At 42.0% G+C, this 24,555-nt stretch overlaps 1 protein-coding gene across 4 annotated transcripts in view; it reads left to right on the top strand.

Annotated features, from left to right (window-relative positions):
* The window catches only part of GRIA1 (glutamate ionotropic receptor AMPA type subunit 1), a 310,401-nt gene that overhangs the window by 218,016 nt on the left and 67,830 nt on the right, over nt 1-24,555 (top strand). For all 4 annotated transcript variants that reach the window (XM_056516840.1, XM_056516836.1, XM_056516838.1 and 1 more), the window contains exons 9-10: nt 4,980-5,090; nt 22,935-23,141. In XM_056516840.1, coding sequence (XP_056372815.1) covers nt 4,980-5,090; nt 22,935-23,141 — 318 coding nt within the window. The remainder of the gene's footprint in view (nt 1-4,979; nt 5,091-22,934; nt 23,142-24,555) is intronic.

Raw genomic sequence — 24,555 nt, 5'->3', positions numbered from 1 at the left:
ACAGGGCTCCAAAGTGAGAGCGCCATGCGCATTTGAGGCCTAAATTAGGGACTTGCATAGGGGTTGACATAGGGGTATTCTACGCCAGTGATTCCCAAACAGGGTGCCTCCAGCTGTTGCAAAACTCTCAGCATGCCTGGACAGTCAACGGCTGTCCGGCAATACTGGGAGTTGTTGTTTTGCAACAGCTGGAGGCTCCATTTTGGAAACAGTGGCGTACCAGACGCTTTCATTTTTATTGGGGAGGGGAGGGGGACTGTGTAGGGGTATGTGTATATGTAGTGTTTTTTTACTTTTTATTTTATTTTGTGTTAGTGTAGTGTAGTGTTTTTAGGGTACAGTCACATGGGCGGGGGATTACAGCGAGTTTGAGCTGCCGCGCAAAATTTGCTGCATCGCAAACTTGCAGCCTGATACTCACTGTAAGCCCCCTGCCCATGTGAATGTATCCTGTACATTCACAGTGGGGGGGGACCTCCAGCTCAGCTATTGCAAAACTACAACTCCCAGCATGCACAGTCCATCAGTGCATGCTGGTAGTTATAGTTTTGCAACAGCTGGAGGCACACGGGTTGGGAAACACTGAGTTAGGAAACAGACAATGTTTCCCAACCAGTGTGCCTCCTGTTGTTGCAAAACCACAACTCCCAGCATTCTCAGGCATGCTGGGAGTAGTAGTTCGGCAACATCTTTAGAGCCAGATGTTGCCGAACTACAACTCCCAGCATGCTAGGAGTTGTAGTTTTGCAACATCTGGAGGACTACAGTTTGCAGACCACTAATACAGTGGTTCCCAATCTGTGCCTTTCCAGATGTTGCAAAACTACAACTCCCAGTATGCCAAAACTGTCCAGGCATGCTGGGAGTTGTAGTTCTGCAACATCTGAAGGGCCAGATGTTACAGAACTACAACTCCCAGCATGCCTGGACAGTAAGGGCATGCTGAGGATGTGTAGTTTTGCAACATCTGGAAGGGCACAGTGGTCTCCAAACTGTGGACCTCCAGATGTTGCAAAACTGCAACTCCCAGCATGCCCAGATGCCAAGGGCTGTCTGGGCATGCTGGGAGTTGTAGTTTACAGGGTCCCATTACAGCAATGCATGTCGCTTTACGGCGACGTGCATTGCTGTAAAGGGCCTGACCACGGCTGAAGAGGAACTCACCTGTCGCCGCCGTCTCCGCCGCCGGGATCCGGGTCTTCAGGGACGAGGTAAGTACCGGGACCGGTCCCCAGCACTCCCCCGTCCCCCGCCGCGTCCTCTGGTCTTCCTCCTGTCCTCTCCAGACTTCAAGGGGCCGGGCAGGACGGGAGGAAGTTACCGCCCCCCCCCCTGCGATTGGTCGGTTAACTAACCGACGGATCGCAGGGGATCGGAGGAGGTGGCAGGCTTGCCACCTCGCTCCTAGGCTCCAGCATGGTCCTGGCTGTCTGTGACAGCCGGGATCATACGAAATTACCGGGCGGTCGGGTCCCAGAGACCTGATCAGCCCGGTATCGCCACAGATCGCAAGGGCGATTTCCCTTGCGATTTGCGGCGATCGCCGACATGGGGGGCCTACATGGCCCCCCTCGGCGTTTGCCCTGAATGCCTGCTGAAGGATTTCAGCAGGCATCCAGTTCCGATCTCTGCCCGGCGAGCGGCAGAGACCGGAAAATGCCATGACGTTGTGGAACGTCATTGGTCCTTAAAGCCCAGGGTGCCATGACGTTCCACAACGTCATTGGTCCTTAAGAGGTTAAAGTGTCTATAACTATTTTATTTATTTGTTTGTTAGGAGTCACAATATATGATTTTGTTGTTTTGTAACTGTTAGTCATATTTGAAAGATTTTGTGATTTAAATAATTATGTGTTTGATGTCTTGTATTAGAAAACTGCACCCTTATCATCTGTTGAGCAGCGATTAAAAAGGGAAATAGTTTAAGAAAACATGCCCTTTGAAAAAGTTTGGGGGGTTTGTTGTTCTCCAACAAAGGGGAAAATAATACGTATTTTTGTACAACACCAGCAGTACACAACTGTGCTGCAGCATACAATCGCTGTGTAATAAACCCAAAATTGCACCCTTTAACAGACTATTAGGAATGGACTGCTGGGTATGTATTATACCACCTACAGACTAGTATAGCCAGCAGACCATTTATTGTGGAACAATGAAGGCAGTAAAAATGCGCTACAGTAGGCTTAAAAAACGTATTGGAGTAAAACACCAGCCAGTGATTACTTTTGTCTGGATTTTCACAGTATCAAGGACCTTGACAAATTAATGGGCACAAAACAGTACAATACTTAGATGTACGTATGTGGCATGCACTTATGAGGGCAGAAAAATGCGGTACAGTATGCTTAAAAAAAACTTCTTTTAGTAAAACATCAGCCGGTGATTACTTTTTCCTAGACTTTCACAGTATCTAGGCCCTTGACAGATTAACAGGTACAAAACAGTACACTACTTAGATGTAGGTATGTGGTATGCACTTATGAGGGCAGAAAAATTCACTACAGTACACTTAAAAAAGTGTCTGAGTAAAACACCAGCCGGTGATTACTTTTAGCTGTCCTTTCACAGTATGTAGGGCCTTGACAGATTAATAGGTACAAAATAGTACACAACTTAGGCTGGGTTCACACTACGTTTTGTCCCATACGGGAGCGCATACGGCAGGAGGGAGCTAAAACCTCGCGCTCCCGTATGTGACCGTATGCGCTCCCGTATGTCATTCACTTCAATGAGCCGACCGGAGTGAAACGTTCGGTCCGGTCGGCTCATTTTTGCGCCGTATGCGCTTTTACAACCGGACCTAAAACCGTGGTTGACCACGGTTTTAGGTCCGGTTGTAAAAGCGCATACGGCGCAAAAATGAGCCGACCGGACCGAACGTTTCACTCCGGTCGGCTCATTGAAGTGAATGGCATACGGGAGCGCATACGGTGACATACGGGAGCGCGAGGTTTTAGCTCCCTCCTGCCGTATGCGCTCCCGTATGGAACAAAACGTAGTGTGGACCCAGCCTTAGATGTAGGTATGTGGTATGCACTTAGGATGGCAGAAAAATGCACTACAGTATTCTTAAAAAACATATTTTTGCATAACACCAGCAGTACACAATAGGGCGGCAGCACACAGTCGCTGAGTACTAAACACAAAATTGCACTCTTTCTCAAACTATTAGGAATGGACTGCTGGGTATGTATTATACCGTTTACAGACTAGTATAACCAGCAGACCATTTGTGGTGGAACAGTATGCTTAGAAAAACGCATTGGAGTAAAACACCAGCCAGTGATTACGTTTGGCTGTTCTTTGACAGTATGTAGGCCCTTGACAGATTAACAGGTACAAAATAGTACACAACTTAGATGTAGGTATGTGGAATGCACTAATGAGGGCAGAAGAATGCGGTACAGTACGCTTAAAAAAAATTAACCACAGCACCAGCAGTACACAACACTGCTGGAGCACTTAGCCACTGTGTACTAAACCCAAAATTGCAAAAATACTCTCTCAAATATTATTAGGAATGGACTGCTGGGTATGGATTATACCGTCTACAGACTAGTATAACCAGCAGACCAGTTGTTGTGGAACAAAGACATAGATTTGCCATAAAAAATTATTTCTCCCTCCTGTGAAAACGTTTCTGCAGCTTTCTGCCCCTCTCTGTAATACAATGCTGTTCACAGGGACTGAGGGGTTAATTGCTGCAGGGAAAATTAATTATTGTGCAAAGACGCTGTGCTCTGTGTCCTACAGAAGACTGAGGTGACTTAGAGGTGAAACGCTGCTGCAACAAGCTTTTCTGTGTAACACACACACAGCGATGTCCGTCCTATCTCTATGCAGTGTAATGAATGAAATGATGAGCTGCAAAATGGCTGCTGAATATATAGGGCACAGGGGTGACTGGCTGCTGATAGGCTGCATCCTGCATGTGATTCAGAGTCATCCCGCCTACTTCCTGCCTTGCCTTCCCAGTGTTCCTTGCCCCATGTATTGACATGTGGATCCGCTATTTTATATGCCCTGGAGCCTGGACCGCAGTAAATGAAGTTTAATGAAGCTATTCGCGTGATAGAATAGCTGAAATATTCGCATTCGTTGAGGACCAACCAGTGGTCAAGCTACAATTCTCTCCTCCACAGAAATATTATATAGTGACACATGTTAAGTAACTTTTTGACACAGTTCTTCATGTTATCAGATATCAAGTTCCAGAATGGATGTCCATAGAATATTTTTGAAGTCACTTTGAATCTCAACAAGACTTGGCAAAGGTGGTTTTTGACTTGGTTGTAAATCCCCTTTATATGTGTCTTGTCTACAAAAAATATACAAGACTTGGCTTTTAATCTTGTGACCGAACAGTTGGCAAAATGATTCATAAAAATCCTAATGCAGTACTTCAAATCCTCCAAAATGCAAAAGAATACCCATTTGTTTGGATTACCAAAAGACACATTATCCCTTTATGTCATTTGTACCCTAAACTACTAAATCACAGCATGAGAAACAGGTGAAACAGGTAACACAAGTACGGGTTATCAGTAAATCAACCACAATAAGATCCAGTTGAAGTTAAACTTGATAGACCGAAGTCCTTTTAAATCCCAGTAACATTTTTAACAGCGTGGGATGTCCACAAGATTATTCAGAAATATGAGTTCTCACTCTTGTTAATGGCTCTTGACAGCTGGAGTTCCTGCCACTGACTGACAGTTTTAAATCCTGCTGTAAAAGACGCCTACACTGTCACTACACAGCTCCGAACTAACCTAGAAACACTTATTTATTACCCATAGCCATAAAGTACAGACAAAGTTGTTTTTTTCCTCCCTTTAATCTGCTGTGGAAATTGCAAATTTACAAAAAAAAAAAAGTTGTGTGTTGTTGTTAGCATATTCAATTGCATGCTTAATGGTCTAGAACTGTGTAAAGGAGCTATTCATGGATAATAAGTTTTCTTTCCTTATTAACAGATTGCTACATGGAATGAAGATGATAAACTCATCCCACTGGCGACTGATGCCCAAGCAGGAAATGAATCTTTAGGAGTGCAGAACAGGACTTACATTGTCACCACCATATTGGTATGTGGGCACTGGTTTGTGTTTTCACCACTTATTGAAGATAGAATAAGATTTTAAGGACTAGTGATGTTATTGTCACCATCTATAACATGATAAAAGAATGTATTGCTGCTAGGTCCCTCTAACAGGTGTGTTATTTCCCTGCAACTCTTCCAAAGGGAAATTAAAGGGGTACTCCACCCCTAGACATCTTATTCCCTATCCTTGTGATGTCATGCCACTCCCCCTCCATTCATGTCTATAGGAGGGGGAGTGATGGCCATCATGCCCCCTCCCATAGACATGAATGGGTGGAGGGTGCCGGCACAGAGATTGCACGGTGGAGGGGGGTCCCTGCAGTTGGGGGTCCCTGCAGACATCTTATCCCCTATCCTTTTGATAGGGGATAAGATGTCTAGGGGCAGAGTACTGTTTGTTTGTGTAATGCATGGGCATGCTGGGTCCTCCAGAATAAGAGATACTTTTTGTAACCACTCTTAGTTCTGGCTAATAAAAGAGTGTCCTTAATTGGGGACCCCCTGCCCCCACTCTAACAAAGTAGAATTTCTGAAGAAGGTGCTTGTAAATGAGTTTGATTAACCAAACTACCTTTTCAAGGCTTGGTCCATGTTATCACACATTTTAAGTTTATAGATGGTCATACAAATTAGGTAAAAGTAGCTTGATGGTTGAATAACCATTGACAAATTACTTTACACAGATGTATCCATACTATTTATTTCATATGGGTCATTAAAGTTGGTCAAACTGGCCTACATGATCAATAACACTGGATGAAGGACAGATGATCTTTTTGGGAATTTTATGAGAATGTTTTGAGAATATTCCAAAAATATTATTTTCTAATGGTTGTTCATGAACTAAAGAGCTTTCCTTCACAAATAATCTTTTGTCAGACTGTTGCGCGGAAATTCCCAAATTAATTCTTTTTGACGATAACAGTCTGTCATCAATTGGCTACAACGATTGTTTGTTGTTCAATTTCACTTGACAAATTATCATTTTTTGTTGGAGCGGCTAATTTTCATCAACTTTAATCTAATGTGTACGGACCTTAACTGTGGGTGAAAACCATAGAATAATATTTTCATGCCCCCAAAATCTAGAGTGAAAAATATGTTACATGTCAACTGAGTTTACATGAATTTTACTGTACTTTGATGTGGATTTTCAGCAAATGCCAAAAAAATATATAATTTCAATGTTGCGCCACCTTTTTCCCAGCTTTTCCCAGTTCAAAATGATGCCAAAACATTTCATGATTGGAAATTCCCTTTTAGATGGGAACAGCCAACACTCATATTGCGTATTAGATGTTTGGCTAATGGTCATTCTGCATGTATCTGCAGAAAAAAAAAATCTGTTATACTGAATTTTAAAGGAGGTACCCAGCAGCAGCCTACTCCCTTCTCCCCACTGACAACACATGCACACTCACATGTCTTGCATATATGTCTATTATCTCAGGGTAGAAATGACATGGATCCTGGTTGTACCCAGTGAAGATCTGCCCCTTCCTGATTAGCTTCATCAGAACGGTGCACACGCTAAGAAAGACCACTCAGACACCTGTCAGCTGAGTTGATACTTTCTTTATTACAGAAGTGACAATAGGGGGGTTTTATAGGTTATACAATGCTGTGTGCAGGAGGTTACGTGAATTGGGTGAGAAAAACTGCTAATTGGTTAAAACTCATTCTACGTCTTCTTCTAGAAAGTAACATATTTCATATCTGCTACATTCCAACGCCCTCTCTATGGGAGGGGAAGGAGCATTTCAGGTGAAGGAGGAGTGAGCAGGTTAGCTGGAGGAGGACCTCTATATGCAGCTTGGGAAGATAGACATTTTAATATATATATATATATATATATATATATATATATATATATATATATTAGTATATATCAATCCAATACAGTCAGTCTATATTAGTACATATGTGTCCACTACAGTAACACACATCAGGTTATGAAGCAGCTACATTGTGGTTTGGAACTGCACAATGCCAGTTTTCCTTAGTAAGTTATTGAAAAATGTAATTGCTGTATTATTGGTGCATTTCCCTCTCTGCTGTTGATTCTGCACTTGGAAACATGTTTTTTTATGTATATCTACATGCAGATCTTGTCCACATCATCATTGTTTATGTTGAACTTTGTGCAGTTGAGGCATTATTCAAGAAGAAACAACAAATTAAACTCATGTACAAGTCCCATATGGGTGAAAACACACGGTCAGGTTGTGATGGAGTTGCATTGCAGTTTCTGATAATTCTAAAATTCTTCTATTGCTCTTGGAAACTGACGTGATGCAGTAATGTCAGTTACTGCAGCTGCAAAGCAACCTGATACTTTGTTTTCACCCTAGGGGTAGGATCACATGTGCTGCATTTTGCAGCATATTTGCTTGTTTTTACTACCCATTGAAGTCAATATGTGACAAAATTAGCTGCAGAAAATACAAAACATGGCACATATGACCCTAGTGTAAAGGCAAATCTAAATACACCCTTAGGGCAGGGTCACATGGGGCACATATGCAGCATATTCCTTGCTGCGGATGTGCCAACGACAATCACATAGGGATGGCAGGGCAAGCTCAAAGCTGCAAATGGGTAGCTCTGTGTGTCCACTGGTAGTGGCAGATTTAAAGCTGACATCCACGTGTGAAATACGCTGCAGATGTGCCCCGAGTCACCTGCCCTTACTGATAAATAGTAATGAAAATAAACAAAAGACAGGGAAACAGCAGCATTTCAGAAGCAGTTAATGCATGTAGCCAACCGTAATGTTACCACAATACAACCTAGATAGCACATGACTTTTGTCATTGGTATTTTTTGAATTTCTATGCTCCCTGACATCCTGCACTACACATAACACAGTGGATCAGTTTTTTTTTCAGAGTGTTCCCTAAAAGGAGTACTCCAGTTTAGGAAAATGTACCCCCCATCCTATTAAGGGAAAAAAATGTCTGATAAGGTGGGTCCAACCGCAGGGACCCCCACAATCTCCTGCGCGGTGCTCAGGCTCTCCGTGTGCATGAAGCAATTAAACACTTATTCCCTATCCTTTAAATAGAGGATGAATTTTCCTAAACTAGAGTACCCTTTTAACTTTAAAGGGGTATTCCAGGAATTTTTTTTTATTTGACTATGCTACAGGGGCTGTAACGTTAGTGTAGTTCATAATATAGTGTCTGTACCTGTGTGTGACGGTTTTCTCACAATTCTTCTGTGATTTCCACCCCACTATTTATTTTTAACAGCATACAAAATGACTGTTGTCTTGGATTTTTCCCAGCTTGCAATGTGGCCGAGATCTGGCTCACTAGTCAGCTGATGACAGGCAGCCTGTCTGCTTCAATGGGTGGAGGGACCGCTTGGTGGGAGAGAGATCAATCTGCAACTAAAGCTGTAGGCACCCTGATTGAAAACCACAGGTCTTTTGAATGGATGCAGCTCATTTATGTGTGGGAGGGAGGAAAATGGAATTGTGGGATTTGTAGTCAAAAAGAGAAAAGTCAAACAGGAAATGCATGATCACAAAAAGCTAGCCATAGTGTTATGGTAATCCCATGACATTTAGCCCCAAGACAAGCGCAGATACTTCCATGTCCATTACTGTCAGTCTGTCAGTCTGTCAGGTACGTACTAAAATCTCCTTATGGTGGATAACCCCATTAAAGAAGCTAAAAGTAACAATAGGAGTCCAAAACTCTTTAACCCCTTAAGGACGCAGCCCATTTGGGCCTTAAGGATGCAGAAAATTTTATTTTGACGTTTTCATTTTTTCCTCCTCGCCTTCAAAAAATCATAACTCTTTTATATTTTCATCCACAGACTAGTATGAGGGCTTGTTTTTTGCCGACCAGTTGTCCATTGTAATGCCATTACTCACTTTACCATAAAATGTATGGCGCAACCCAAAAATACTATTTGTGTGGGGAAATTAAAAAGAAAACCGCAATTTTGCTAATTTTGGAAGGTTTCGTTTTCACGCCTTACAATTTACGGTAAAATTGACATCTGTTCTTTATTCTTTGGGTCAATATGATTAAAATGATACCCATGATAACATACTTTTCTATTACTTAAAAAAAAAACACAAACTTTTTAACCAAATTAGTACGTTTAAGATCCCCCTATTTTGAAGACCTATAACTTTTTCATTTTTCCATATAAGCGGCGGTATGAGGGCTCATTTTTTGTGCCGTGATCTTTTCTTTTTATTGATATCATATTTGCTTATATAAAACTTTTAATACATTTTTTATAAATTTTTTGGGGAATAAAATGTTATAAAAAAGCAGCTATTTTGGACTTTTTTTTCTTTACGTTCACGCCGTTCACCGTACGGTATCATTAACATTTTATTTTAATAGTTCAGATATTTATGCACGTGGCGATACCAAATATGTATATAAAATATTTTTTAACACTTTTTGGGGGTGAAATAGGGAAAATGGGGCAATTTACATTTTTATTGGGGGAGGGGGTTTTTCACATTTTTTTACTTTATTTTTTTACTTTTTTTACTTTTATTTTTACACTTTAAGAGTCCCCATAGGGGAATATTTATAGCAATCATTTGATTGCTAATCCTGTTCAGTGCTATGTATAGGACATAGCACTGATCAGGGTTATCGGTCATCTTCTGCTTTGGTCTGCGGGAAGGCAGATCAGAGCAGAAGACTCCCGGAAGGCAGCGGAGCCAGGTGAGGGGACCTCCGGCTGCCATGCAGGATGACAGGATCGCTGCGGCAGCGCTGCGGGCGATCCGATCATCCAATTAAGTGACCGCGATGCTGCAGATGCCGTGATCTGTTTTGGTCACGGCATCTGATTGGTTAATGGCGGAGATCCGCGGGATCGCGGGTGTCCGCCATTACTGGCGGGTCCCTGGCTGTGATCAACATCCGGGACCTGCTGCGCATGATCCGGGCATCGCTCCGATGCCCGTGGTTATGCTTAGGACGTAAATGTACATCCTGGTGCGTTAAGTACCACATCACCAGGACGTACATTTACGTCCTTCATCGTTAAGGGGTTAAACAGGTCTGTTTTGTGATGGACAATTTTAATATACTGCAGTGCACCATAACATGACTCACAGTGTCATACCATTCATTGTCACTACTAATATGAGTGAATGCTATATTATTTAAGGAGGATTTATAATTCAGGAAATACTGTGCAGACATGAGGAGAGAACAAGAACATATTCAGTCATGATGTCGTGATGAGCTTTGAACCCATTCCTAACTCATTCCCTATACCAGCCTGACTCTATGTTATCCTGTCGATCACACTGTTGATTGGATGAAGTATACTGATCTGTCTATGTTTGGCCAAGTTAAACAGATAGCAAAACAGTTAGCACTGTTGCCTGGCAACACTGGGTTCTGGAATTAGATACCCCCAAGGACAATATTTGCAAGGTTTGTATGTTCTACCCATGTTTGTGTGGGTTGTCTACCACACTCCAAAAACATACTGATCAGTAGCTAAGACTTAAAGGAGTTCTGTAGTGAAAGATAACTCATCCCCTATCCAAAGGATAGGCCATAGGTTATAGATTGGGGGGGTCCAACCACTGGGATCCACCGCAATCTCCTGAACGGGGCCCCGGCAGTCTGCTGGAAGGGCGAGTGCCCACCCCCACGAGGAGCGGCGACCGACACAGCCCCTCCATGTATCCCATAGAGAGGTACCTGAAGAAATAAGAAATTTACTTATTTAGAAAACTGTAATTGGTGCCCTGAAATGCAAGATCAGGCTTTTTTGTGAAGGGGTATTCCACCCCTAAACATCTTATTCCCTATACAAAGGATAGGAAATAAGATGTCTGATCGCGGGGGTCCCGCCGCTGGGGACCCCCGCAATATATCATGCAGCACTCACCTGTATCTGCTTCCGGAAGAGCTGGAGGTTCTAGCTCCCGACCACGGGGACGGAAGATCGTGACGCCACGACTTCGCCCCTGTGTGATGTCATGCCCCGCCCCCTCAGTGCAAGTCTATGGGAGGGGGCGTGACGGCTGTCATGTTTTGGGCCGGAATGATGAGAAGAGAGCTGGTCGGCCACTTTAGGGTCCCCGAAGGTGTAAAGATGACCTCTGCAAAGTATGTGGAGCTTCTGACTGACCACATTCTTCATGCATGACATCTTCATGCATGACAATTCACCATCTCATGCTGCAAAGAATACATTTGCATCAATGGCTGTTATGGGGATAAAAGGAGAGAAAGTCATGGTGTGGCCTCCATCCTCCCCTGACCTCAATCCTATTGAGAACCTTTGGAGCATCCTCAAGCAAAAGATCTATGAGGGTGGGAGGCAGTTTACATCCAAACAACAGCTCTGGGAGGCTATTCCGACATCTTGCAAGCAAATTCAAGCAGAAACTGTCCAAAAACTCACAAGTTAAATGGATGCAAGGCTTGTGAAGCTGCTATCAAATAAGGGGTCCTATGTTAAAATGTAACGCGACTTAAAATGTTAAAAAGTTAAAATGTTGTTAAAAGTTTAAAAAAAAAGGAGAGAAGCAGAGTATGATGAGCACCACTCTAAGTCCCGTTATTGAACTCCGGTGTCCACAATAGCACTTATAGGGCACTTTGGAAAGTGATCTCCAGATAATCCTAACAGAGGTGCTCGCCGTCAGCAGTCACTAAGGAACAAGGTATGTACAAAAAAGAGTAGCGGCAATTCACTGTAGAATGCAGGAAGGTTTTAATGGAGAATCACAAACAGACAGCTGGACTGGTCCAGAGGATGGAGCCTCTGGACCAGTCCAGCTGTCTGTTTGTGATTCTCCATTAAAACCTTCCTGCATTCTTCAGTGAGTTGCCGCTACTCTTTCTTCTACATAACTTGTTGTTAAAAGTTTGATTGAAATTGCTTTTGCTTTCAGTAAACATTCTGCAAATACAACATATGACAATTTTCAGTTCTTTATAACCTATAAAGTGTTTTGAAACTTACTGTGCGTAACAATTTGGAACAGTTCATTGTACATTTTTTATGTTTAAAAAAAAATACTGTTATTGTTAGGAGGTATGTTCAATAAGATTTTATTTGTACTCTTTAGAGATCAGCGAACTTACAGTAAATTCGATTTGTCACGAACTTCTCGGCTCGGCAGTTGATGCCTTATCCTGCGTAAATTAGTTCAGCCTTCAAGTGCTCCGGTGGGCTGGAAAAGGTGGATACATTCCTAGGAAAGAGCCTTTTAGGACTCTATCCCCCTTTTCCAGCCCACCGGAGCACCTGAAAGCTGAACTAATTTATGCAGGAAAAGTCATCAACTGCCGAGCCGAGAAGTTCGTGACGAATCAAATTTACTGTAAGTTCACTCATCTCTAGTACTCTTAATAGTTGATAAAATGAGAATTATACTAACTGTTATTTACATTAATTATTTAGGTCAATGAGCAAAATAGAATTTGCATAATGATTTGGAACAGGGTGTAGTGTTGCCTAGTCAGTAAAGATTACTGTGCCCAATGCCCAGAGATACAGACAAGTACTGATATCTGTGGATGATTTATGGCTGCTGACAATGAGGTAATGACAACAGAAAGCTTGAAGGGATTCCTTTCCAAAGAAAAAAAAATGAGCGCAAAAAAGTCACTGATTGGCTTCAACTTTTAGAAAAAGTAAAACTAATTGATTGCCTGACATAGTTTATAGTTCTTTTTTTGTACTATGATGAAACCCTCCTCTGTAACCTGAAATCATCACAGCCACTAACCCCTTAAGGACCAAGCCCATTTTCACCTTAAAGGGGTACTCCGCTATTCAGCGTTTGGAACAAAATGTTCCAAACGCTTAGAGCCGACGTCGGGAGCTTGTGACGTCATAGCCCCGCCCCTCGCTATGAAATCACAAGCTCCCGGCGCCGGCTCTAAGCATTCGGAACATTTTGTTTCAAATGCTGAGCAGCGGAGTACCCCTTTAACCCCTTAAGGACCCGGGGTTTTTCCGTTTTTGTATTTTTGTTTTTTCCTCCTTACCTTTAAAAAATCATAACTCTTTCAATCTTTGACCTAAAAATCCTTATGATGGCTTATTTTTTGTGCCACCAATTCTTCTTTGTAAAGACGTAAGTCATTTTACCCAAAAATCTACAGCGAAACGGGATAAAAAATCAATGTGAGACAAAATTGAAAAAAAAACGCCATTTTGTACATTTTGGGGGCTTCCGTTTCTGCACAGTACATTTTTGGTAAAAATGATACGTTATTTTTATTCTGTAGGTCCATACGGTTAAAATGATACCCTACTTATATAGGTTTGATTTTGTCGTACTTCTGAAAAAAATCATAACTACATGCAGGAAAATTTATAAGTTTAAAATTGTCATCTTCTGACCCCTATAACGTTTTTTATTTTTCCGCATATGGGGCGGTATGAGTGCTCATTTTTTGCACCGTGATCTGAAGTTTTTAGCGGTACCATTTTTGCATTGATAGGACTTATTGAATTTTTTTGCGCGCACGCCATTGACCGTGCGGTTTAATTAATGATATATTTTTATAATTCGGACATTTACGCACACGGCGATACCACATATGTTTATTTTTATTTACACAGTTTTTTTTTTTTTATGGGAAAAGGGGGGTGATTCAAACTTTTAATAGGGGAGGAGTTAAATGATCTTTATTAACTTTATTTCTTTTCACTTTTTTTTGCAGTGTTATAGCTCCTATAGGGACCTATAACACTGCACACACTGATCTTTATCATTGATCACTGATTTCTCATAAGAAACCAGTGATTGATGATTCTGCCGCTTGACTGCTCATTCCTGTATCTCAGGCACTGAGCAGTCATTCGGCAATCGGACAGCGAGGAGGCAGGTAGGGACCCTCCAGCTGTCCTGTAAGCTGTTCGGGATGCCGCGATTTCACCGTGGCTATCCCGAACAGCTCCCTGAGCTAACCAGCGTGCTTTCACTTTCATTTTAGAAGCGGCGTTCAAAGTTGAAACATCTAAAGGGTTAATAGCGCACGGCAGCGCGATCAATGCCGCGCGCTATTAGCCACGGGTCCCTTCCGTTGTTAGAGGCCGGGCCCGACCCGCTATTACGGGAGCGGACTCAGGGCGTACAGGTACGCCCTGGGTCCTTAACAGGTTAAGGACCAGGCCAATTTTTGTTTTTGCACTTTTTCCTCCTCTCCTTCTAAAAATCATACCACTTTCAATTATGCACCTGCAGACCCATATAAGGGCTTGTTTTTTGTGCCATCAATTGTACTTTGTAATGACATCAATTATTTGATAACAAAATCTACGGCAAAAGCAAAAAAATATATATTTGTGGGGTGAAAGTGAAAAAAAAAAGGATGCCATTATTTAACTTTTGGGGGCTTCCGTTTCTATACAGTGCAGTTTTTGGTACAAATGACACCTTATCTTTATTGTGTAGGTCCATACAGTTACAAGAATACCCAATTTATGTAGGTTTTATTTTATTTTACTACTTTTAGCTAATCTAAAATCCTAACTACATGCACCAAAATTAGTAGGTTTAAAATTGTGATCTTCTGACCCCTATAACTTTTTTAAATTTTTTTGCATATGGGGCTATATGAGGGCTAATTTTTTGTGTCATGGTCTATAGTTTTTATCGGTACCATTTTTGTTTTGATGGGACTTTTTGATTGCTTTTTAGTAGTATTCTTATGATATATATAAAGTGACCAAAAATGCACAATTTTGGACTTTGGTATTTTTTTCGTGTAGGCCATCGACCATGTGGTTTAGCTAACCTTATATATTCATAGCTCGGACATTTACGCACACGGCGGTACCACATATGATAATTTTTTATTACATTATCCTATTTAAAAAATGAGAAAAGGGGGAGTGATATAAACTTTTAATAGGGAAGGGGTTAATTCATAGCATAGCACTGATCAGTGTAACTGGTGCTCTGCTGCTCTAGCCTGCTGCGCAATTATGTCGCAATGGTCCCGATCAGTTCTGCTGGGCTGCTGGGACAGCTTCACTTTCATTTTAGATGCCGCAATCAACTTTGATCGCAGCATCTAAAGGGTTAATGCCGGGGTTTAACCTGTTCTGCAACTGCATAAGTTTTTTTTAAAAGGACGTCAATGGGAAATGCACATGTATACGGTTCCATACGGGAAAAACGTATACGTTTTTACTTTGCACATTTGCATCCAAAAGTCCCCACCCAAGACCCCTCCCATTAAAAATGTACAACATTTTCAAAAACGTATGTTTTTTTTTTCTATAAAAACTGATGGAACTGTATGCATTTTAAAAACAGTACGGTTTACTTTTTTCCATACTGTTTCATCCGTTTTTTTGCCATACGGTTTTCTTTAGAAAAATGGATTGAAAACAGTATGGCAAAAACATGATGTGAACCCAGCCTAAGTACACAGTAGGGAAAAGTTGTCCAAACCCCCCAATTCAGGCAGTACCAGCCAACTGTAATATGTACCTGAACCTTCTAACTCTTGTCAGGAAAGATAAGGATTGGGGAGGATTAATTTTTGTGATGGTTGCCTTTATCTCTTCTCCACATTAAAAACATGCAAACACTTAGCCAAGCCGAGCATTTGTGTGTATGAGGAAACCAGGACTAATTGCGGTCATTCTGCCTTACAACACTAATTGTACGTGTATGGCCATCTTTAATCTGATATATCATGGAGAACATATCTGAAATATAGCAGTAAATTCAGTTACAGATATCATGGTGCCATGGTACAATGCCATCGGGACATATACATATGTGAGCAAGGAGCACGTACATTCTATTGTGTGGTATGGCAGTAGTGTAGTGTGCCACAGAAATAGATTCATGTATCACCGATAGAGATGAGCGAGCTTAGCTTGGCAAACCCGGTCTTGCTCGGAACTTTGGGGTGACAGCAACTCACCAAACTTTCAAACATTGCCCAGCACATAGGGGGAGATTTATCGAAAGTGTCCAGAGGAAAATTTGCTGAGTTGCTCATAGCAACCAATAAGATCAAAAAATGAAAAAAAGCGATCTGATTGGTTGCTATAGACAAATCAGCAACTTTTCCTCTGGAAAGGTTTTGATAAATCTCCCCCATAGCGTTTTGGTGCCTGAATGAATGGAAAAAGTACTGAGAACACTGAGATAAAGTCAGGGTAGCCCAACATACTTTACAGCTATCAGCAAGATCACCTGACCCCAGGTTAACCAATCATTGCTTACATTATGTGACACACAGCTCCCAGGCCAATGACAAAACATAAGGGTGGTTTTAAGAGGCTAATAAAGCACTATGCACTGTATTGCGACCACCATTTTTTAGAAAGAAATCTAAGAAAGAACAAAAACTACTGATCCTAGAAAGCCCTTATAAATACAATAGAATTGACCTCCTGTCACCTGCAGTGCTGTGTTCTGTTGGTGCATTAAAAAATCCACACCAGCAGTGAACGATCTCATTAAAACTACCACATTACAATACCTAGCAAGCTGAGCAAAGCCGTGGGCTGACATGTATGGTAGCATAAATACGCAATAAAAGCGTTGTAGATGTAGAATACACATTTCAGGACAAGTGACGTGTATTTTCTGGGTTTAATCGAACATATAGCATTTCTACCTGGAGTGAATGCAGAATAGAATCAAAGGGAGAGGGCGTGTCCTGCTCTTGCCAGCACTATGATTACTTCTCCACCTCCCTCACTCTGCTGACTCACTGCTCTGGGGAGCTTGGCAGCCCTGCTCTGTAACCCTTTCCTCTCTGGATTTATGCTGTAAACACAGGTGACAGGAGGTCAATTTTATTGTATTTATAAAGGATTTCTGGGATCAGTAGTTCAAAAAAATGGTGTCCGCAATACAGTGCACAGCGCCTTATTACAGCTGGTTCTGTGAGCCCCTGGCAAGGTTCCTGCAGAGCTCCGATTTCGGCTAGGAGGTGCCAAGTAAAAAAAGCAGGCTTTATTAATCCATAAAACATGCAGTGTGAACAGGAGAATGCGTTTCAAAGGTTTTCCTTCTTCTTCAGGTCCTTTATATAACATACAACATAATCAGGTATATATACAGTTTTGGAAGTTCAAAAATTGGCAGGAGTGGAGATCACAGGGTCGGGGGGGTCAGCTGAAAAACCCGCCCCCTGATCCCGGGTGCAGGACCGTGTACAAAGGAGATTGAGTCCTGTGTGGGTATAACATTATGAAATTTTGCCCATTGATTACAATAGGCTGGTTACAGCCTATGCAGCCCATTGTAATCAATGGGCAAAATTTCATAATGTTATACCCACACAGGACTCAATCTCCTTTGTACACGATACTGCACCCGGGATCAGGGGGCGGGTTTCAGCCCCCCTCCCCGACCCTGTGATCTCCACTCCCGCCAATTTTTGAACTTCCAAAACTGTATATATACCTGATTATGTTGTATGTTGTAGAGATAGCCTGACGAAGAGGGGGTCCCCGCCCCTCGAAACGCGTTGCTGTATTGCATGCTGAAGGAATAAACCTTCTTTTTATTTTCTAATACATCCGTGTCCAAGCGGTCTTATTTCACAAAGTTCTTGGAAATATCTACACACCTGTGACGGACTACATCTGTGACGGAGGTGAGCGCCCATAGAAGCACTTCTTTTTTCTCGGGACCACGGGACCGATGTTCTTCCATGATTATGTTGTATGTTATGTAAAGGACCTGAAGAAGAAGGAAAACCTTTGAAACGCGTTGTCCTGTTCACACTGCGTGTTTTTTGGATTAATAAAGCCTGCTTTTTTTACTTGGGTGTGCGCCTCCTAGCTGAAATCGGATTTTTCTGCCGGAGCTCTGCGGGAACCTTGCCAGGGGCTCACAGAACCAGCTGTTTTCTCCAGACATCCATGGACTGTCTAGGCATTCTTGGAATTGTAGTTTTGCAACAGCTGGATGCACATGTTTGGTAAAACTCTGTGTTACAACAGTGTTGCTACAGGCTATGTCCCTCTTGCAGCCTTGTCAATCAGCCATCTCTTGTCCATGACCCTTTGACACGCTCATGATGCTGTTGGACTCATCAATGTCCCAGGAGGTATGGGGACTCCTAGTGGTGGGATTCTCAAAGGCAATTTTCTTTAATAAAATGTGAACTTTTTTTTAAAGAAGTATATTAGAAAAATGATTGTTTTGCAAAGATATACAACATCTGAAAAGTTTTTATATTTGACAGTGCCCACTTAAGAGTAAAACATTCACTAGTAGGTTAGTGACAAATCTACCCCAAAAATGAAAAAAAAAGGTTTTTCAATGAAAGAAAATATGTCTGGTAAATGAATTGTTGGATGGGGTAGAGGACAGAGCATCCCTGCCATGTCCTCTGCCAGTGAAAATGTTGGTGGCAGTACCAGCACCAGTACAAGTAGCAGCAACAGCCAGGTGCCTGGTGGTAGTAGTAGCAGCCTTGTCAGCAAGCAAAAGTTCTCACTGTTTTCCAGGGGTTGTGTGGTTTTGGAGGATATTACAGCCCTTGAGGACATACAAAATCCACTAGCGCAGTGTGTTTTAAAACAAGCTGTTGGTTACCATTGGTTACCTCATGAAGTGAGGGCAAGCAAGGAGGTGTGCCAACCAAGTGTCAGCTCCCCCTCCTTGATACTTGGTTGAGAAATTAAAAGGCTATAGGAATGGTACAGTTTGCATAAATACCTCAACAGCTATCCAACGGTGTCTGCAGCTCTTAGCAACAAATAGAGCTGAAAGATTCCCCTTAAGGATATGTGCTTTAAATGTATTGGGCTACAGAGAAGTACCTCACAAGCAGTGTTATACATTTGCGCACAGCGATCAATGCTTGCATGGCAAAAAAAAGTATTAGCAAACTAATGATTGCTATAAGAGAGAGGAGAGAAAGAAAAAAGCATCAGTGCGCTTCCTGGTGTAATACTGTAAATTTTACTGGTGCAATACTGACCTGTACAGGTTGGACTATCCATATGCAACCACAATCTGTGTACAAACCCAAGTGTTGCAATGTAATAGAAGTATGCAGCTTGAGGACCCTAGGACAAAAGGGAGAAAACCAAGGGTCTCATGAGAGAGCTGCTGCTGAATCTGCACAAAAAGTTTCACGTCACCACAGTAGTCCAGGACATAAAGGTATATTCAGAGACAATGGACAATAATCCAAAAATATACAAGTGCTGGCCTCAGCAGCAGAGCTCGTATCAGACCCTTGTTTTTCTCCCTTTTGTCTCTTCCATGATTGCTATAAATTGTTCCCTATGGGACATTAATTTTTTTAAAATAAATAGTTAAACAAAAGTTTAAATGGCCCTTTTTTTCCCATTTTACTCAAAAAAGTGTATCAGCGCATGCGTAAATGTCTGATCTTTCAAAATATGTTAATGATTCCGTATGGTGTATGGTGTAAACGTAAAAACAAAAAAAAATGTAGTAAGGGGTGTGATGAAGGGCAGATGTTGTTATACTTAGGGCAGATGTTATTAACCCTTGGTATTCATTACACAAGGGCGTGGTTATCCTCTACACCACCCGAGGTATGGCCGCTGGTAACCAGGGAAGGGGTGGTGATTTGTTGGTGACCTAAGGGACCTCTCCAAATTGCTCCCTTATATAGCAGGGCCATACACAGGCCATACCTCGGGTGCATCTGTCTGCTTCAGTAAAGTACAGTTGTTCAGTAACCTTGCATTGAAGTGATTATTTGCCCCGTGCCTGGCCCAGGAGGGCCAGGCACGGGGAAAATAATCACTCCAATGCAAAGTTACGGAACAACTGCACTTTACTGAAGCAGACAGATGTGAAAGTCCTTACAGCTCAGTTTAGGCCCAAGGAAATGACCAGTGAACTTAAGGAGACTTGTGTGCTTGGTGGGACTTGTAGTGGACTTGGACTCAATTATGCATTCCCACACTGACTTTAGACTTGGCAGACTTGACTATGCTGACTAGACTTCACCCCTTTATTTAGGCTTACCAGGCTTTGACTTTCACCTGTAGGGGCTTCCACGGAAAGTGGCTACTTGGTTAGGCCTTGGTGTCCTCCAGGAACATCATATACTCTCAGGTCTTCACTTCACTGTACTCAGATCAGAACTGAACTGAGCTAGCTCCTCCCTGCTATATAAGGGAGCAATTTGGAGGGGTCCCATAGGTCACCAACAAATCACCTGGTCACTGGCACCTTCCCTGGTTACACAGGCTTAGCAACAATACATAAAGGCACATTAACATGAATATAATACATTGACTCTTTACATGACAGACTGGGTGATAATAATCCTGAGGAGTGTGGAGGCAAGGGGACTGGGACTGAGTCCACCTGATAGGGCCAATAGTGTACAGAAGGGCCACTTCTGTACTGGGCCACCACAAAAAGTCCAATATTGCTGCATTTTGGTCAGATCACATTCTGAAAAAAATGCAATAAAATGTGGTTAAAGGGGTACTCCGGTGCTTAGACATCTTATCCCCTATCCAAACGGGGTGCCGCGTGCAAGATCACGGGGGTCCCCAGCGGTGGGACTCCCTCGATCAGGCATCTTATCCCCTATCCTTTGGATAGGGGATAAGATGTCTAAGCACCGAAGTACCCCTTTAAAAAGCCACATATACACAAAAGAGGTACCAATAAAAAACTACAGATCATGGTGCAAAAATTAGTTCTTATACAGCCCTGTATACGGAAAGATTCGGGGCTGTGTTTTAAAAATTTTTTTTTATTTTAAAGCAGTCCAATAATATAAAAACATGTAAACATAGGTATCGTTTTAATCATATTGACCCACAATCAAGAGAACATGTCATTTTTAGTGGAAAGAGTACAGTGTGAAAATAAAACCATCCAAAATTGTGCTTCCACCATACATATTAGGGTAAAATGAGTGATGTAATTGCAAAGTACAATTGGCCGCACAAAAAACAATCCCTCATATGGGTCTGAAGATGAAAAAATAAGTTATGGTGAAATGAAAATGCAAAAAGGGAGCTGGCTGTGTCCTTAAAGGGGTACTCCGGTGAAAACCTTTTTTCTTTTAAATCAACTGGTGGCAGAAAGTTAAACATATTTGTAAATTACTTCTATTAAAAAATCTTAATCCTACCAGTACTTATTAGCTGCTGAATGCTACAGAGGAAATTTCTTTCTTTTTGGAACACTGATGACATCACAAGCACAGTGCTCTCTGCTGACATCTCTGTCCATTTTAGCAACCATGCATAGCATAAGGGCAGCATGGTGGCTCAGTGGTTAGCACTGCTGCCTTGCAGTGCTGTGGACTTGGGTTCAAATCCCACTAAGGACAACAATAAATAAAGCATTATTATTATTATAATAATAACGTCAGCAGAGAGAACTGTGCTTGTGATGTCATCAGAGAGCATTCCAAAAAGAAAATAATTTCCTCTGTAGTATTCAGCAGCTAATAAGAACAGGAAGGATTAAGATTTTTTAATAGAAGTAATTTACAAATATGTTTAAAGGGTAGCTCCCACCATCCCTTTTTTTCCCCTCTCTGTCCCTGCCTATTTCCCATCTATCCCTAACCTCCTCCCTGCCTAATTTTTTTTTTACTATACAAAAAATGCAGTTTTGTCTGCCTGGTAGCGTGCTCACTACCAGGCAGACTTCCCCAGCAGGCACCACGTCACTGATGCCTGCTGGGGGGGACTTCCGCCCTTAGTTCATCTACACAGGGTGCCTCCAGCTGTTTCACCACTATAACTCCCAGCTTGCCCTGACATCTATTGGCTGTCAGGGCATGCTGGGAGTTGTAGTGGGGAAAAACTGGAGGCATCCTGTGTTAAAAGCAATACATGGCCACGGCGCAACTCGAATCCCGCTACCCCTCCCCTGAACCCCGCTACCCCTCCCCCGAACCCCGCTACCCGAACACCCACTACCCGAACACCCCCCCCCAACGCCCCATCCCCCAGACATACCAGGACAGTGCAGCGACGGGCAGGACAGCAGCAACGGGATGCCGGGAGGCGGGGCCGGCGTGCAAGGCCAGGGAGCAGGGGAGCCAATGCGCGGTTCTTCTGTTCTCAGCGCTCACTCCCGCCTGTTTGATTGACAGGCGGGAGCGAGCACCGCAGTGAGTGAATTCCGACTCATTTCCAGGCTTCAATGAGTCGAAATTCACTAGTGACGTCACTGCCGAATGCATTCGGCCACTAGGAGGGCGACCCCTAGTGGCCGAATTTAAAAGTGATTTTAAACTGTTTTAAAATCACTTTTTTTAATTAAAGTATATTAGAGATATGTTGTGGTACTTAAGTACTACAACATATAAATTTTTTTATTTCATGAGAGTGCCCATTTAACTTTCCTCCACCAGTTGATTTAAAAGAAAAAAAGTTTTTACCGGAGTACCCCTTTAAGGGTTAAGGGGTTAAAAGCATAATGCTGGGTTCTTCTTTTATATGACTCAAGAACTTTTGGTGCTCTCAGACACCTAGGCTCAGCTGTGGTAGCTACCTCCACGCCCCACATGTAGCTACGCTCCTGCATCCTTTCCTGTCTAGCATTGCTATAGGGTTGTGCTTATTCCACCTCCATGCCAAGTGAATCCGGCAAAAGAGACTTGATCCTGTTGGGTAGTATGTAGTATGAAAAACCGGACTCACATATTAGGGTTAGATACAGTATAATAACATGCTGATTTCAATTCCCCGATGGGCACTATGCAAGGCCATTTAATGGATTGTATGCCAGATGCCAGATACAGCATATGGCTAAAAGTATTTGTTTTAATTGGGGGAAAAAAAATATTTTTCTGCCTTTAAACAATTGCTTTATGTGGTAATAATGTGTAAATAATGGAACATTTTCGCCCTTTTTTCTTACCTTTAGGAATCCCCATACGTGATGTACAAAAAGAATGCGGACGAATTTGAAGGCAATGATAAGTTTGAGGGTTACTGCGTGGAACTAGCCCAAGAAGTTGCCAAGCATGTGGGATTCAAGTACAAACTAGAGATTGTAAAGGATGGCAAGTATGGCGCACGTGATTCAGACATGAAGGCATGGAACGGGATGGTAGGAGAACTGGTATATGGGGTATGTATTGTTACCTTATTACATTTATACATTGCTGTAACCTATAGAGCTGGTCATAAAAGCTTTAGGTCTGCCTCTGCTCATGTACACAACCTTACTAGGATTCCATGTAATTTTTTATATATGTACCCACACATGGACCCTTCCATATGCTTGACATTTTAACGTGTAGCATTTAAAGATTTTTGCTGTAGGATTCTATATATAAAAGACATATCCTAGATAATATACAAAGTATCCATATAATATACAAAATATACCAGCTTCTTAAAAAGCATTTTCTTTGCCAAGATAATTTAAATGCAGATAAAGACCACTAAATCTGGAGTTGTTGCTATATAGCACAAGTGGGTTTAAAATTAGATTAGAAAATGAATGGGGTCTACAAACTTTCAAAAACAGTGCCACTATTGTTCATAATTCACTTGTATTGTAGATGAACCTTGTACGTAGCTAAGCTGCAATACCAGACACAACCTGTGGACGGTAATGGAGCTGCATACATTAGGCCCTATTCGCATCTCCAACACTAATTTAGGGTAGGTTACTGTCAAAAAGGTAGTCCAATGTATGTAATAAAGCAAACCTAGTCTGGTAGTAACTACATTTGGTCTGCTATAGGCAGGTATATGTTTAGTTTGCAGGGCACAAAAGCATGGTAGACTATGCTTTGAATCCTGAATTTAAAGGGGTACTCCGGTGGAAAACTTTTTTTTTTTTTAATGAACTGGTGCCAGAAAGTTAAACAGATTGGTAAATTACTTCTATTTAAAAATCTTAATCCTTTTCGTACTTTTTAGCAGCTGTATGCTACAGAGGAAATTCTTTACTTTTTGAATTTCTTTTTTGCATTGTCCACAGTGCTCTCTGCTGACACCTCTGTCCGTGTGAGGAACTGTCCAGAGAAGCATAGGTTTGCTATGGGGATTTTCTCCTGCTCTGGACAGTTCCTGATACGGGCATCAGGTGTCAGCAGAGAGCACTGTGGACAATACAAAAAAGAAATTAAAAAAATAAAGATTTTCCTCTGTAGCATACAGCTGCTAAAAAGTACTGAAAGGATTAAAATTTATTAATAGAATTAATTTACAAATCTGCTTAACTTTCTGGCAACAGTTCATTTAAAAAAAAGTTTTCCACTGGTTTTACACTTATATATTAGTGTAAAACAAACCAAGCAGAGTCACTGGTAGATCAAAGGTGGTCTATTAAAGAGGTATCCAAGTGGCAAATCATTTTTTATATTTGGTACTGCAAAAATAAAAAACAATCCTAACTTCCCTACCTTGGTCCCCCACAGATGCCTTTCTGAAAACTACCGTCCCCATTGTTCTCAGCTGCTTTCTGGTTTTAGTCATGTGTTGTCCCAGTAAGAACTCACAAGTCAGCCACTCACTGGCCACAACAGCCTTAA

This window comes from Hyla sarda, chromosome 4, assembly GCF_029499605.1.
Source record: "Hyla sarda isolate aHylSar1 chromosome 4, aHylSar1.hap1, whole genome shotgun sequence".
NCBI classification, from domain to species: Eukaryota; Metazoa; Chordata; class Amphibia; order Anura; family Hylidae; genus Hyla; species Hyla sarda.
Note: the sequence above shows the minus strand (reverse complement) of the source record. Positions and strands in the feature narration are given on the sequence as shown.